This window comes from Corapipo altera, unplaced genomic scaffold (assembly GCF_003945725.1).
Source record: "Corapipo altera isolate COAL_440 unplaced genomic scaffold, ASM394572v1 63, whole genome shotgun sequence".
In the NCBI taxonomy this organism is placed as follows: domain Eukaryota; kingdom Metazoa; phylum Chordata; class Aves; order Passeriformes; family Pipridae; genus Corapipo; species Corapipo altera.
In genome coordinates, this window is record NW_020884928.1 from 2,252,870 (window position 1) to 2,270,151 (window position 17,282).

The window sequence follows — 17,282 nt, forward strand, 5'->3', positions numbered from 1 at the left end:
AAATCAGCATCACAGTTCTTGAAACCTGACACAACCTCTTCCAATTCTTTCATCAACAGGAGTTAAAAGTTGTCAGATAAAACATTTTATTCTGCTGCTCCTGCTATTCATTATTTAAACATTAAAATTATTTAAATGTTGCAAATTTTAGTTCACATTTTAGTGAAAACATGAGCTGGAAGACAGAGACGAGGAACAGAATCAAGACCCCATAATCCAGGAGGAAATGGTCAGCAACCTGCTATGTCACTTAGACATCCACAAATCCATGGGGCTGGATGGGATCCACATAAGGTTACTGAGGGAGCTGGCAGAGGAGCTTGCAACTTTCAACCATTTACCAGCAGCCCTGGCTAACCAGGGGGGTCGCAGTTGACAGTAGGTTTGCAAATGCAACACCTATCTACAAGAAAGGATGGAAGGAAGATCCAGAAAATTACAGGCCTATCAGCCTGACCTCAGTGCCGGGGAGGTCACGAAGCGGATCACCTTGAGAGCCATCATGAGGCATGTGCAGAACAACCAGGGAAATCAAGCCCAGCCAGCATGGGCAGGTCCTGCTTGACCAACCTGATCTCCTTTTGTGACAAGGTGACCCATTTAGTGGGTGAGGAAAAGGCTCTGGATGTGTCTACCTGGACTTTAGTAAAGCCGTTGGCACCGTTTCCCACAGCATCTCCTGGAGAAACTGGCTGCTCATGGCTTGGCTGGGTGTGCTCTTCACTGGCTAAAAAACTGCCTGGATGGCCGGGCCCAGAGCGTTGGTGAATGGAGTTACATCCAGCTGGCACCTGGTCACCAGGGGTGTTCCCCAGGGATCAGTGTTGGGGCCAGTCCTGTTTAACATCTTTATTGATGATGTGGACAAGGGAGTCAAGGGCACCCTCAGTCACTTTACAGACACACCAAGATCAGTGGCAATGTTTGATCTGCTGGTGGGCAAGAAGGCTCGACAGAGGGATCTGGACAGAGGGATCTGGATGGGAAGAGGCCAATGGTAGGAGGTTCAACAAGGCCAAGTGCCAGGTCCTGCCCTTGGGTCACAACAACCCTGTGCAACTCTACAGGCTGGGAGAAGAGTGGCTGGAAAGCTGCCCAGCAGAAAAGCACCTGGGGGTGCTGGTCAACAGCAGCTGAACATGAGCCAGCAGTGCCCAGGGGCCAAGAAGGCCAGTGGCAATAGTGGGGCCTGTATCAGCAACAGTGGGGCCAGCAGGACCAGGACAGCGATTGTCCCTCTGTACTCAGCACTGCTGAGGCTGCATCTCCAATCCTGTGTTTAGTTTTGAGCCACTCACTACAAGAAGGACATTGAGGTGCTGGAGTGTGTCCAGAGAAGGGCAACAAAGCTGGTGAAGGGTCTGGAGCACAAGTCTGATGAGGAGCAGCTGAGAGAGCTGGAGGTGTTCAGCCTGGAGAAAAGGAGGATCAGGGCAGACCTTATAGCTTTCTAACACTATGTGAAAGGAGGACAGAGGAAGGTCCCAGGTACCTCTTCTCCCAGGTAACAAGTGACAGGACAAGAGGAAACAACCTCAAGTTGCACCAGAGGAGGATTAGATTTTAGGAAAAATTTCTACACTGAAAGGGTGGTCAGCCACTGGAACATGCTACCCAGGGAAGTGGCAGTATCATCATCCCTGAAGTGTTCAAAAGACATGTGAATGTGGTACTCGGGGACATCGTTTGGCAGTGAACACAGTGGTGCTGGGTTAACAGCTGGATTCAAAGATAGTTTTTTTCCAACCTTAACCATTGTTTAATTCTATGAATCCATCAAATTCTTATGACTTTTTTTAAATTAATCTAGGAGGAAAGAGTCCATTGCCAAGCAGAAGTCCTTTTATTACTTTACTTCTGAATTTGCTTTCAAATACATCTATTTTACAGCACGCCATGCTACTGGGTGTTTCTCTAGATATCTAAATGCTCTAACTCAACACACTTCTCCAAAGCACATGGACAGATTTCCAAAGGTAAGCAAAGCAAAGCAGCTGATCAGAGGGTTACTTTCTAATCGATGGCTTTCCAACTGGCAGCACCTGATGCTCTGAACCCTGACTCCCATTTATCAGTAGCTGTAAAAATCTTGCAGCACAACTGACTGTGTCTGGGTACGCACCTCCCAAGTTCTGTGCTACAGCTTCACCTGCCTCTACCAGTATTCCAATACCATTTTGTTTCATCCTTGGGTGTTACCAGAAAGAAACATACATACATCTAAAAATCCCAATCCTACAGACTTTGAATATGCTATGTATATACATATAGTACTTATATAGTACTACTTCAGATAATGCCTTAATAATAATAAAATAATGCCTTCATAATAATATAATACCTTAATAATATCTTAATACAGGTTTAAAAATTGGTTTAGAAGGGTAAAGACCTTGATTTAGGTACTTATTTTAGTTAATGTAAAACAATTTAATGGTGGCAGACACATTCTCATTGCTGTCAAAAACACAAAAGTCCTGGGAAAAGAAAACGATGTCTAGAAAACAGCTCTAACAGCTCTGGATATGAAGCTTAGTACAAATCACGGCTAGAGTTTCAGTTATACCAATGCTGTACATATGTCATCCCACCTATACATAACTATTTGAAGCTCTTCATTCACTTTTTTGATGAAAAACTACCTTTTAAGCTCAAACCATTTTTTTATTTATTTTCCTTCTTCCCTAAAGGATGTGAAATGAGCATTCAATTTTCTCCAGAGTAAAGAGTTATATTTTTTAATTTCCTTTTATACTTTCCACATCCCTCTTACCCTAATGTGTTTTCTTTGATAGGAAAAAAAATTTAAAAATAACACATGTATGTTGCAATGAAAATGCTGAAAATAGGAAAAATTCTGTTTTCCCCCAATACACCCAGAGAAATTTGGGATAATTTTAGTGATTACTTTGTGTTAGATTCAGGCAAATATGGTATTAACAAGCAATGCAAACATAGCTCCATCTACAAAGAGATGCCATATTCTAAAAGACACTTCAATAAAAGTGTGCTAATTGAAATTAAGAACCAGAGACAACTAGATAATACTTAATAAAAAAACCTAACTCAAATTTAGCCAATCAGAGGCTATCTACAATAGAACAAATACTTTAAAGCCTACAAAGGAACAGTTTTTGCAAAATCCAACAACAAAAAGAAAAAGCCACAGATAACTTGCAGAGTGGTGCAAACCAGTACGCTGGTGCCAAGACATTTTTATCTGGAAATTTAGATCTTGGCATAAATTCTATCAATAGATGAGAATTCACAGGCAGTTTGCACAAGAACAGACCCAGCAACAGGATGTGCACCAGACTGACCATGTCTACATCTGCTGGCAATAACTTACCCCAGCCCTCAGAACACAGTGACATCTCATCCTTCCATTCACTCCTTCAAGCCATCTTCTATGAAGCAAAATCACTGCTGCCAACGTACAAAGACTAACCAGAGAAGATCAACCTCTCAGCCCTTGAAGCCTCCAGAAAGTCCAATAAAATGCATAAGCACTCCCAGCAGCTGCTGAAAATTATGGAACCTCTACTCACATCAAACTTAGGCTATCTATTCATACCAAATCTTTATACTCTGTTATTTTACTGATCTTTTCTTTGGTGGTTTTTTTCCTTAAAACCAGTTAGGTACTCTGAAAATTTCCATAAGAGTTTATTTCTATTTTAACACCCATCCTTTGTAATGCTTGGCAGAGTCAGAAGTTCATTTTTCACTTGCTCAATACAGCAAAAAGGATGAATTGCATAACCCTTTTCCAAAGGCTTCTTTAGGAATGATCCAGCCAAAGAAGAAACTACTGTCTACAAAATCAAATCCACACTTTCTTCAGTTTCTAAACTACAATGGGATAGCAATATACCTTATCAATTGTCTTAACCTGCAGCATCTTAAGACCTTACTTGTAAACTCACAAAGCACTCACCTTCCCTATTTTGATCTAAATAGCTCTATAAATGATAGCTTTCAACCATGCAACGATCTGAAGCAGAAGTCAGTGAGTAGCTAACTACAGAATTTTTCAAAGTATCCAAAGAGAAGCAAACAAAAGTTCCAACCTATGATTCACACCAGACTCCAGCGTTTATGAACCACAGTGAAGAACCAACAGGAATCAAAAGATCATCTGCCACATCCAAGAATCCCCAACTGGCTGACACCACTAATAGAGCAAACGAACGCATGCTGTCAGTTATTCTCTTCCAAAGTGCTATGTTCTGCAACTTGACAACTTAGGAAATTAAGTCATCTCCATCTTCAAATAACCATTTCTCGATGCTGACAAATTTGCCAAATCTCTGCCCCATGTCTATTCAGTCATCTGTCCCAGGAGAAGGAAAGAACTTTTTTTTAAAGCAGACAGTTGACAAGTAAAAGAAAAACAGACTGACTACCTGAAGCATTTTGGGTTTTATACCTGGATAAATTAAAGAGACTCAACCTAGTTCTTTTTATCAAGGCATCAGATAAAAATATATGCAGATTCAGTTAGCTCTGTCAAAAACATCTACTATAGATAATAAATTTGCAGACTATGACAAGAAGATTAGAGGCACTCAACATGCAAATCAGCATTCTTCCAAGACTGTAAGGTGATAGATAAGGCCACACAAAAGAAGAAAAAAAAAACCCTCCTGATGGCTTCCTGGAAAACCCCAGCATCTGGGGAGACATTCCCAGAATCTCATAAAAGATTAAACCAAAGAAAGGAGTGATATGGAGATAACACAGCCCTTTTTTGCAAACATCCTGGCTGCTGGGAACTTAGAAGAGGACCCTTAGGTCTACTTAGGCCTATTTCATCTGTCTATCACCCCAAAATTAGTTTACTGACTATAGCCACTCAAACTGCTTAAGAAAAAGGTACAAAAAGAGAGCGAGCATAAGCAAAAATCGGGGAGAAGTTCCATCAACACTGTGGAAGTAACCACTGGGCTACCTTTTCTTCCTCCACCTTTTCAGGACACCTTGGGGTGAGCGATTGCTTTATACGTATACACTAATTTTACTTTTGCTCCATAGTACTTTAAAATTTTTACTTATTACTTCGTAGTAAGTTGATTTTGCTTTATAGTGTAGACTTAAGTTTTTTGTTTTACTTATTCTTTGTAAATTGTCTTACTTATTTGTAAGTTGCTTTTGCTTTAGGGTGTGTGCCTATGCTTTGCATTATTATTATTATACATAGTTTAAGTGTGTTCTTACAGTTAGATCCTATTCCAGACACAACAAACCCCATAAACTGTCACAAATTTGTATTAATAAACGTGTTACTTAGTGAACTGTTAGAGTGAGTCCATTTTTAGGTGCTGACAGTTTCGTTGATGGCAAAATAACTCACAGGAGAAACCTGTTGAGGGGTTTTTATACCGCTTTTTATAATAGGACTGCACTTAAGAGTATCAAATGTCCTGTCCACCTCAGTGAACCTGTTAATCAAAGGGTGTCATTAGGTGAGATGCTAACAGACTGTTTTGGACATTAAAAGGCTTTGATCTCCTGGGGGTGGGACACTGATAGACAAAAAGTTAATTAATACAGGTTGGACAGAAAATTCTTCTTTTCTGCCCCTTTTAACGTGACACGAGATCATCACACATACTACAGGTGACATTTAATCATACTTTTACTCAATATATGTAAGATAACTAGAAGAGAGAGAACGTGGAGTACAGTGTAACATGGTGATGACACACAGCTTGTGTCATGATCTGGCTACTCCAACTTCAGAAGTCCAAAACCATAACTCTCCCATACATATTAAAGACTAGTAAGCCCTGCTAGATGTTGCAAGAATCCAGGATATAAACATACACAAACTTTTTAAGATTCACACATTGGTCTTTAGTGGAAAGCACCATGGGGGCTATGAGAAATGCCTGTCACATTTGGAAGCCCTTCCAACTAGACATCCAAGTGTTTTTTACCGGCCTGAAAGTATGCTACTGACCCAATTCAATCTACATTAAGAAAATACAGTATGTAATAGTTCACTTCAGTGTTCTTCTGCAACATACCACAGTTTTATCCTAAAGATTCCTAGCATGCATTTTAAGTAAGGTTTCTCACAGCTGAGAAATTGTTTACTTTAGAGACTACTTCTCCCAGTGAATACAATGGAACAAACAGTCATAAAACGTTTCCAAATAAGAATTAAGCAATTCCTGTAAGGGAAAATGTTTTGCTCTAGTCTCGCTTCAGTTAGTAATTCTGCCACAGAATCTTTAGGCCATTTACTAAAGTAGCTGCTGTATTGACATCTATGTTAAAATATTTTTGATCAAGTAGTACTTGAGTGATGGAACACTGCTTTAAAGCCTGAATACTCTATGTATCCCTAATTAGCATAATGTAATTATAAATTACTGCACAAATTACATGTACATTTAGGTAAACTGTAGCTAATCAAAACTTGAAAAAAAAGCTAGTAGACCTTTTGTGCTGTAATGAAGTGCTTCAAGTAAGTTTATGAACTTAGCTGTGTATTTAGAAACCAAGTAACAAATATGCACACAAGAAGGGAAAAATGCAGCACGCTCAAAAAACCTTCATGAAGGAAGTACAATCAGAAATGGCTTTAATACTCCCACTGTGATATGCAGGGGAAAGTACACAGAAACTATACTGCACTTCTGCAGCACCTTCTGCACTTCTTGTACTCCTAACCTTAATGACCAGACACTATGCAACGCTAAGCAAGTCTGTCACCTTTTGAACTGCAGTACAGTAAGGTTATGGGTCTGTATTCACTACATACACCAACAAATACTGCACAGGAAAAAGTATTTTCTTCTACTTATGCAAAGCAACAACACTCACCTACTATGTCATGGACCAGTAACACACATCACTCAATCAACAGTATTTCAAGATATGAATTTTCACCTACACCCCAATCAGAACAACACACATTCTCCACAGTCATTCCGCTTTTCTCTCTCTAACTCTGTTTTTCTCTCTCTAGCTCTGTTCAGTCCAAATGTTGCCCACTACCTCTCTCAATTACTATCCTTATCTTGACTTCCTCATGCCCCATCTGTGGTACCAAGACAGTCTGTAGTGAGTTGGTCCTGGCTGGATGCCAAGTGCCCTGTTACTCCCCTCCTCAGCTGGACAGGGGAGAGAAACTGAACAAGAGGCTCTTGGGTCAACATAAGGACAGGGAGAGATCACTCACCAGTTACAGTTATGGGTAAAGTAGACTCAACTTGGGAAAAAATTACCAATCAAATCAAATTTTATTACCAATCAAATTAGAGTAGAGTAATGAGAAAATAAAACCTGAATCTTAAAACACCTTTTCCCTACCCTTCACTTCTTCCCAGGCTCAGCTTCAATCCCCATTTCACCAGCTAGCCCCCCCCTCTCACCACACAGGGGGATGGGTAATGGCAACTGTGATCAGTTCATCACACGCTGCTGTCCCTTCCTCCTCAGAAGAACTCCTCACACCCTTCCCCTGCTCCAGCGTGGGGTTCCTCCCACAGGAGACATTCCTCCACCAACTTCTCCAACATTAGTCCTTCCCATGGACTGCAGTTCACAAACTGCTCCAGCATGAGCCCCTCCAACGGGAAGCAGTCCCATAGGAAGACTGTGCCAGTATGAAATCCCCACAGGGTCACAAGTCCTGCCAGCAAACCTCCTCCAGCATGGGCCTCTCCACGTGTTCCACTCCAGGCTTCCCATGCCTTCTTCACACGCATCTACCTGTTCTAGTGTGGGGTCCTCCACGGGCTGCAGGTGGATCTCTGCTCTGCTGTTGGCCTCCATGGACCACAGGGGAATCTCAGCCTGCCTTCCCAGAGTCTTCACCACTGGCTGCAGGGGAACCTCAGCTCTGGCGCCTGAAGCACCTCCTCCCTTCCCCTCCTTCTCCACTGACCTTGGTGTCTGCAGAGTTGTTTCTCTCACATATTCTGACTCCTCTCTCTGGTTGCAGTTTCTATTGCTCAGAGGTTTTTTATCTGTTCTTAAATGTGTTATCTCAGAGGCACTGCCACAGCTGCTGATTGGCTCAGCCTTGGTCAGCAGCAGGTCCGTCCTGCAGCCGATCAGCTTTGGCTCTGTCAGACACAGAAAGCTTCTGCAGCTTCTCAGAGAAATCACTCCTGTAGCCCCCTCGCTAACAAAACTTTGTCATACAAACCCAATACAACATGTTCTGCATAAGTACCTTTAGCAGACGTTTTATTCAAGATATCCAGCTACAAACTAACATTCACTGCCTTCTAGACTGCACAGTCATTCATAAAAGATAAGACTGTGTTTCTGTAAAAGCCATACAAATAACAAAAGCACAACAATCAATTTTTCTGCTGCACACTCAAAACTAAAGCAATTTTTTCACTAATATTTGTTACAGTATTCTCAAAAGTAGGTGTAGTAATATTCTTACATAAAGTGTCCTTCACAAAAAATTATGGACACATTAAAGAAACATTCATTTCAAAATTTCTTGAAGAACTATTTCAAGAGATATCTTCAAAAAGACTGCATAGTATACTAGTCCTTATTGGTGGACAATATTTAAAATTGAAAAAAAAAAAGAAAACATCAAGTTTTCTTCTAAAAGTTTAGTTCACCTGTATTGTGACCATATTTATCAGCACTCATTCTAGTTTACAGATACAGGTGTAATAACCACAGAGATCCCACTCCCCTCCAGGCAGCCTGTTGAGCCAGAGCTGTCAGAGCTCTGATCACAAACCTGTCTCCATATTGAAAGGCTACATTGCTAGTTCCTCCTTTTTTGTTTCTTTCTGTTTAGGTAAAAGACAGGTAATACTACACTTGTGGTTGTTTTATACTAGATAATGTTGGGGGATGAGGTGTTAAACTGTGGATATATCAAACAACTCTTATGAGCAACTCCACAAAAAAAAATTTGTAGATGCCTGTGATGAAAGATTTTTTTAAAAAAGATGTGGAGAGAGCTACAACCGTTGTTATATTAATGATTTTTTAAAAAAAATTAAAACTCAAGCATTCAGAATGTGGGTCATCTGTGCAGCAGATGCAGGAACAGCTCAGGTCTGGCAGGACAACAAGCAGGAACTTATTGCTATGAGCACACAATGTTCGTGAACTGGGTGTGGAGGTAAACAGTGTAAGCTGCATTTCTACTGCCCTGGATCCTTCAGTAGTAAGTACTGTATGATCTAAACTTATTCTGTAATGACAGTCTTTCTGTCTCCACACCAAGTTCCAAGAAACACATGTGCAAGCACAGAGACTGCAGTTATGCCAGACTGTGCTGAGATCCAGATGGATACTATCTCAAGCCTTATGTGGCTAGCTCCACAGGGAGTCACAGCCCCCTCATTCCCCAGGACTAAAATCCAGGTGGCTTATTAGGCAAGCTGTAGTGTCACACAAACGTGCTGACTCAGTTCTGGGCCAGGACTGCATTCAACTTTATAACCCATTTCATCAAAAAAAAAGGAAAAACCCCCACAAAAAACCCAACACAGAAGTGTCAAGTGAAAATCATTGTGTTTATGACATTAGAGTAATAGTAATTCACCTGCAATGTAAGCAGTCTGACCTCACACGCAGCACCTGAGCTCCTCACACGGAGCATCTGAGCTGTGCTTTGAGGTAGTAAAACCTCCCAGAATTCGTAACTCTGAAGTTCAGTACTGAGATCTCCCTATGTCTCTGAAACAGGCTGGATTCACAAGCAACACACCTACACACAGCTAAAAAGCCTGACCAAGCTAATCTTACAAACATTGAATACCTCTGTGCTGCCTGGTATGTTTATCACATGGATTACTGCAGCTCCTTCATGATGAGTATGAACAGTGGCAGCTTGTAGTAAACCATAAACACATGGTCTATTTATACACCAGATCATCAAGGAAGACGTCTGACATATAACAGGATTATGGTGAAAAAAGATCTTTTTGAACAACAGTTGTGCTACAGTTCCTAAGCTTAGTTTCTCCAGTCTCTCTTTGGATGCCAGAATTATCGGGCCTCAGACAAGATATATGCACCATACCATTTCTCAAGCCAGGACCCAAAGTTCCTTACCTACTACTCCATATAGACCCTCACATAGACCCCAATACTACCTTTTCCTACATCAGTGTGTATCTGCCCTGGTTTTTGACTCAGAAGTTCAGGTACATCTGAAGACACTAAAAGGGCCCAGTATGCAGGGTAATAAGAGCTACTGCTGACACAAAGCTGGGAGCAGTTGCCAGCCATCTTGCAGAGATTCACATTCCAAGTTCAGCACAGGTCAGCTAAGATAAATTAGCTGATTTAGAGAAAACTAAGACTTTTCAAGCAATAGCTAAAAACTTACACAATCATCTCAATATGTCTGTTATCCAAACAGTTCAGGTTCATGAAAAATCAGTGATTCCCTCAAACACAGAAAAACATGACCCTGCTGGAGCCAAAACTCAGTATGACTTGACCAGCACAGAACAGCACTTTCCAACTAGTGACTGACCATTCGAAACCCAAGATGCTGGCTAGCACCTCACCAGCAAAAACGCAGGAGTCAACCAGCCAGGAGGCTTGTGTGTCAAAAAAAAAAAATCAGCCACCACTTTTACCCACACCCAGTATGTACCAGCTTAGCAGCAGCACACAGAAGAAAGGGAACATGGCACATATGAGTGTATAATGGTTGGAAGTGCATGGGAAGCCAATTGCCCTAATCTGCAGCTAAGTGAACTTCTCTGGGGACCCACCAGCTTGGGTTGTCTGCTCCCAAGTTAGTCTAGATCTTCCCATTGTTAAAGCAAGCCTAACTTAAGTGTGAGCAATTATTTGCTGTTTCTTATCAGAATGAATTTATTTGCCCAGTGACTGCAGCTTTACAAAATTAAAAAAAAAAATAAAAATCAAGAAACAAAAACCACACACCCCAAAAACACACAACATAGACAGCATCAGCATGGAACAATATGCCTTAGTTGCAAGACTGAGATCTTTTTAAGATTAAAAGTAAGCAGAAGCATACCAAAAGTAATGTGATTAATTTCATTCCGGTTTTGTTTAGAAACAAAAACACCAAGAGGAAAACTAAGCATCAGTCTTATACAGTGATGATAAGCATGTTTGCTTTTGTAAGCAAATGCACTAAAACTTCTGTGTCTGACAAACTGGTTACAGTAAAGTTCCAAATTCCATACTGAAGACAGGGCTTCAGTTTAGTTTCTGAATGTTAAGATCTTCTCCAAGATGCATCTCAAATACAGCCACCATGTTTCTAACTAGCATGCTAAAACTTCAGCTGTTATTAATCTGTTATACCTCACATGCAATTAGTTTGACCTGAGAACCACTCAAATTTACACTACATTACAAATGGGATTTTATTTTTTTTTCAAAACAAAATCAGTAATCAACCTGTTGAACTAAACAGACCCTGTTCAGTGGAAACAAGAGCAGAATATACCAGGCAGAGAATTCAGTTAAGTACAGGCAATATCTCTATCAAAGCAATTCTCATTGGTAAACTCAAGAAATTATCAGAATGCAGTCAGACATCGTTTACTGTAGAACTCTGTACAGTTCTCCTTCATTTCTTGTGCCACAAGAAGCCAGCAGTAACTACATCCCAAATGCTGATGAGGATTCCCTATCATGCACCTGAAAAATCCTCTTTATAGCCACCAGCTCTCTTCCCCCCCCTTTATATTTTTAACTTTGCCATTAACCTGTACATATCAAACTCAGTAACATTAAAATATGCTACTCTTAAAACTTTACACTGCTGAGGGGTTTCCCAGGAAAAGACAGAAACAGCCTTTCTTTAGAAAGGGTTTTCTTTTCTGTTGACAAATATTGGAAGAGCACATGGAAATCAACCTCCTCCTTTCTCCCACCTAAAGGCCGCTTTGCAAGAAGTAACAAAGTCTCAGTTACCAGGGCATTATGAAAACATTAGTGGCAAGTTAGGAAAAAGAGGAAGGAGATTCTTTAGAGCTGTGCCAAAAATTCATACAACGTTAAGTCTTCCCACCATTTTTATAGTACTTTATATTAGAAAAGGAAATAGGTACAGCAAGCAGCTCGTGTAAACACTCCAACAGATGGTAACTGAAAATTCGGTGTCTGACTCTTCATTTGTTTTTAGATATGAAAAGTCAGAAACAGTTTACACACTGCCCTAAGATGCCACAACACCTTCTCAACCAATTAAACTTTTTTTCAGAGGCAAAGGAACACCTTAGTCTTTCCAAATACTCTCATTTCTCTCACTTTATCTTCTGCTGGAAGACAAACTAAAAAGTGACAATTAGGGAGAAATGTGATTCCCCTTCTTTAAAAATGCCTGATATCATGCAGTTTGATCTAACAACATACAAGTCTGACCAAAACAAAACCTCATCTAATCAAAGTTAAAAAAAGAAAAAAGCCTTATCTGAATTCCCAGTATTTATCATTAAAAAAATTTAAAAAACAGAGAAAGAAAATGCTTCTTCAATTGTAAGTACCATATTCCAAGTAAGCATTAGATTTTGAAATTAACAACACTACTTATTGGTCAAGTGCTCCTAAACTGAAGCTTTCAGCTCGCAATCTAAAGCTGCTGTGAAAGAAAATTAGACAGATTTTATTTCCTTCCTGTACCTAACTATGTAAGTGCTAAACTGATAAAATTAGGCAAAACCTACACCATAGACAAAAACAAAGTCCTTTAAATGGTTGGAAAACAAAATAAAACAAACAAACAAAAAAAACAAAAACAAAAAACCACCTAAAAAACAAAAAACCACACAGACCCTGAAACTGTCAGAACATTTAAGAGACAGTTATGTATTTCCACTTTAAAAATAAGAAGAAAATCGGTCTTTCTGAACAGCATCTGGATGGAATTACAATAGAAAGCTCAGCTCTTTTCTACTATTACTGTAACACTTGGGTAAATATTATCCACACAAGCATTATAACCAGTATTACTTAATAAACAAAACACATACCACTCTAGCTGCTCTTTCCTGAGATTCACACTTCCTGCAAAACCATGGTCCAGTGGGTACTTGAACAATTCCATAGCAAGCTGTTTTGAACAAGACAAAATATTTCAGCAAACATAAGCAGCACTACAATACTACTAATATGAACGATATAAAAAAAGCTTAGTATAGTTGATCTCACATCATTTTAATTGTCAAGAAAGTCAAATTGACATCTACATATTGCACTTGAAATCCTATCACAATGGGACTAGAAATGAAGTACAAAAAGCTTCCACTTAAAAAAATTATGCAGAATTTGTTGAATTAATAAAAAAACCCAAACCATTAGCTTGAAAAGTAATATATCCATTCAAAAGCAGCAATGTTTCATATGTGATTTCTTTTGCTATTTATTTACCTGCAAAACAGGTGAGACACTTTACTTTAAATGATGGATACTTGTTATTGTGAGGTCTTTTTTAAGAGAAAACTAAAAGCAAATAAATCTGAGTTTTTGATAAGACATTCATTCATACACTTACTTACTATCCAGTTCTCTTACTCTTTATAAGTAAAATAACTGGTCTTGAGCAGGAAATCCATAATAAACTGAAAAAAGATACAAAGTTTGCTGGTTTTCCCCTGCAAATTCACACAGAGCTGCAAATACAAACTTAACAGAGCATCAGGGCTAAGATTAGTCGCAACTACAACCAGGCTACAACATAAATCCTTAGGAAAGAATTTGACACAAGCAGATTTATCTGCAAGACTGTCATCTGTATTTTCATAGTATATAAAAGTGACCCCAGGAGTTTGGTAAGAAATTCCACAGAAAAAGAGTTTAGCAATTTGGCCATATTGTTTATCTTTGAAATGCACACATCAAGCAACTTTAAGAATGATGGAGGGAATTAAAATACAAGAACACAAGTGCTGTATATTCTAATATTGGCATGGGCATAACAAATAACAAAAAAATCAAAACCCCAAACATTTTCCTCAAAAAGACAATCCTGAAATGATGTCAGACTCAATTCCCAACAATCCTATGTTACTTAAATACAAAAATCTGGTTTAAGTGTGTGAGTAGAAAAAAAATATGTATGATAAATTAATAGTTAGGAAGAACACTGAGATTAAATTAGTAACTTCTAGTATATATACAAAAATATTATTGGTTTTGTGCTAGCTTGAAGAAGAAAAAATAGTAATGTAACAGTAGTATAAATACACCTTTCCTTCTATGAAGGAAAGCTAATGAAATAATTTCCTATTATATACATACATGTAGTCATATTAAGATCATTGTCAAGTTTTCACATACTGTATCCAAGTACTGACAGGACAAACTATTCTGACAATCCCTTTCTACTGTACATTAAAGTTCTTTAACGTAAGAAAAAAAACCCCTTGTTTTCCTTGCATCTATATTAACCCCAGATGGGGGGACTCTGAATTCCTCTTCAGAAATTAAAAGGGAGATTTTAAATGTGCAGTCACACATTTATGTTAGCAAGTGACAGTGCAGAGTAAGAAACAACTATGGAATGCAACTCAGAGACAGGGCTGGCAAGTAGACACAAAGGCAACACTAGCTGGGCAAAGACCAAAGCTGAAGTGCTTTTATATCTGTAAAAGTAACAGAATACATCTAGAGCCTAGAAGAGTCCATCACTGGTTTGTGCTCTGAGATACTGTGATACTGTTCCAGGGCTTCCTTTGGTTTATAGTTCCACTACTGTGCAAAGCTTTGTTAGACACATGAAGCAATTCTGTCCTCCACAACTTGCCAGTGACTTAACACTTGAAAAGAAGTTTCCTCTGAACTAAAAACAACTGTAATAACAAAAAAAAGCAGTTAATAAAGCCTCATGGGTAATGCTGCTGTCTGCACTTGAAATACAGACTATCAGCTTTAACCATGAAGGCACTAAGTTTACTACAGAAAGGCCACAAAAAGAGCAGATATACTTCCCCTACCACTTTCATTCAAGGGACATATGTAATGTAAAGTATCCCAAATGTAAGGCATCAATGATACAGTAAACCAAGACATGGAGTTCTTCTTAAGATCTCTACAACAGCATCTGGATTTAGAGGAAGCAGTACTTTGCACACTTCCTGACAGATTCAAATTCAGATTTGGATATGACTTTAAAAAAAAAAGTTCATATTCTTGTACCAAATCTACTGAAGTGTGTCTCTCTATTTTCGTAATAGCTCCTATAACTGACCTTTGTTCCCACTATTTCAGTTCCAAGTGTTCCTACCAATCAGTTCCGTCACTGAAGATACCAGCAATGCTCTAGGTACAAATGAAGATGCCCAAGATAATGCAAAAGTAACAGCTGTTTCGAGCGTGGCTTCTGAAAGTATTCATGTTTTAGTGTTCTTCATGACTCTAAGATTCCACAAGAGCAGAGTTAACTTACCAGTTAACATTACTCAGCTCTTAAGACAACAGAAAAGCAATTCAAAACCAGATTAATTTCACAGATCCTGTCAGATCCCTTCTGTGTTCAATCCAACATTAACAGGAGTGACCAAATTCTTCTGCAGATCTCCTTAAATTTCTCACTATCTGTCAGCTTACAGAGAAGCATATACTTGAAACAACCAGTTACTATATCATCTTCAGAACAATTTGAGACCTGAAACAACCAGTTACTATATTAGATCATCTTCAGCACAATTTAAGACCAAGCACGAGACACTCATTAGTAGCATTTTCACACATACTAGGCATTCAGACTAATGAATTGGATTTAGGATTTTCTGTCTCCTCCAATTTGTTCACCACCTATGAGTAGCCAAAGAGCCAGTCTCTGAGTTCACATGACAGCTTAGAAGTTGGTATAGAAAAACTACCATCTCATTCCTTATTTCTGATACCATAAAGTAAAAAGCATGATGACTTCCTTTCTTACAATATAAGCAGCAGAATCCAGTTTCTTCCTCTGCTCTCACACGAAGGGTCAACCCACTGACAGAAACAAAACAATCACACAGAGGGAACATGCCAGCTCCTGAGCTGAGCTGGAAACCAACCAACGAGCCTCCACTAAGCCAAACAAATCCAGCATCAGCTATTCCGACCAGCACCCTCCCCCTGCAGAACCACAACAGGAAGTCTCTTCATCTACCAGGAAACATCAGCCAAATGACATTCAAGGAAAGGCAGGCAGAGGTAGAAATCACATGACAGCTAAGTCTTTCCTACGCCCGCCTCTCTTCCAATCCTAAACCCTCCTCGTGTACTGGTTGCCCCTCAAATAAATTTTTCAAACTTGGTAAAGGCAGGGACAACAGGGATCGAGTACAGGAAGAAAGAAATACAGCAATAATTGCCAGAACAGAGCATAGTAACAAGTTCTGCAAAGAGAAAAAGGAAGTTCAGACAGTCTTTGGAAGGTTGCAGCTGGCGTTAACAGGGTGCAAAGGCAGACTGGGAAGCATGGACACAGAAACGGTACAAGTGGAAGAGAGAAAAAAAATTGGAAAAGCGGGTTCTTCCTTTCTCACAGCCACAATATAGGAAGTCATAATAGAGTAAGCCTCATGTGAGGGAAAAGACAGGCAGACTGGAAGGACAGGGGATGACAGGACAGGTCAGACCTGAAAGCACGTGGCCTTGGAAACAGGGAAACAGGTTTCATTGGTAATGAGAAGGAGCTGGGAGGTGATGCCGGCATCAGAGGGGGGAGAAAAAAATGGGGAAAAAACGGCCGGGGGGGGGGGGGGGGGGGGGGGAGGTGAAGCAGGGCCAAGGGAAGACCGAGAAGGAAGCGGCGAGGCCGGGGCGGGAGCGCTGCCCTCGCCTGCCCGCTCACCTTGATGCACTGCGACATTGCAGCCGTGCCCGTCGCAGTAGACGAGCGGGTTCTCGGCCCAGCCCCGCTCGTCGGAGCACACGCAGCAGCCGCCGATCATCTCCTTCATGCTACTGGAGAACTCGCCCTCCAGTGACACCGGCAGCAGCAGCGGCTCGCTGGAGACCATCTAAGGGTTAAAAACACCGTCGTCAACACCGCGCACGCCACACGCGCCTCGCCCTCCGCCTGCCCCCTCCCCCGGCGGGGTCTCCCCTCAGTCACTCAGCCGGCGCCGCCGCCACCACCGCCGCGGCAACGCTTCGGGGCCCATGACCGCCGGCTGAGCGCCTCGTCTCGCCCCCGCCCGACCAACCGGCCAGGCTGTGTCGGCCGGGCCGCGGTGGCGGCGGCTCCTGAGGCGGACGCGGCTCCGCGGGCGTGCACGGCGGCGGCGGCGGCGCGCAGGCGCAGTGCGCGCGCGCCCGCCTCAGGAGCCGCCGCCACCGCGGCCCGGCCGACACAGCCTGGC

General features: G+C 40.8%; 1 protein-coding gene across 7 annotated transcripts in view; it reads right to left on the bottom strand.

Moving 5' to 3' along the window:
• Positions 1 to 17,173, bottom strand: part of MLLT10 (MLLT10, histone lysine methyltransferase DOT1L cofactor) — a 123,154-nt gene extending 105,981 nt beyond the window's left edge. For 2 of the 7 annotated variants that reach the window (XM_027658799.1, XM_027658802.1), the window contains exons 1-2: positions 16,772 to 17,110; positions 12,960 to 13,039 (exon numbers count right to left, since the gene is read on the bottom strand). In XM_027658799.1, coding sequence (XP_027514600.1) covers positions 12,960 to 13,039; positions 16,772 to 16,940 — 249 coding nt within the window. In that variant the 5' untranslated portion in view covers positions 16,941 to 17,110. The other 5 variants (XM_027658803.1, XM_027658798.1, XM_027658797.1 and 2 more) reach the window with 4 other exon arrangements.
• Between the last annotated feature and the right edge of the window lie 109 nt (positions 17,174 to 17,282).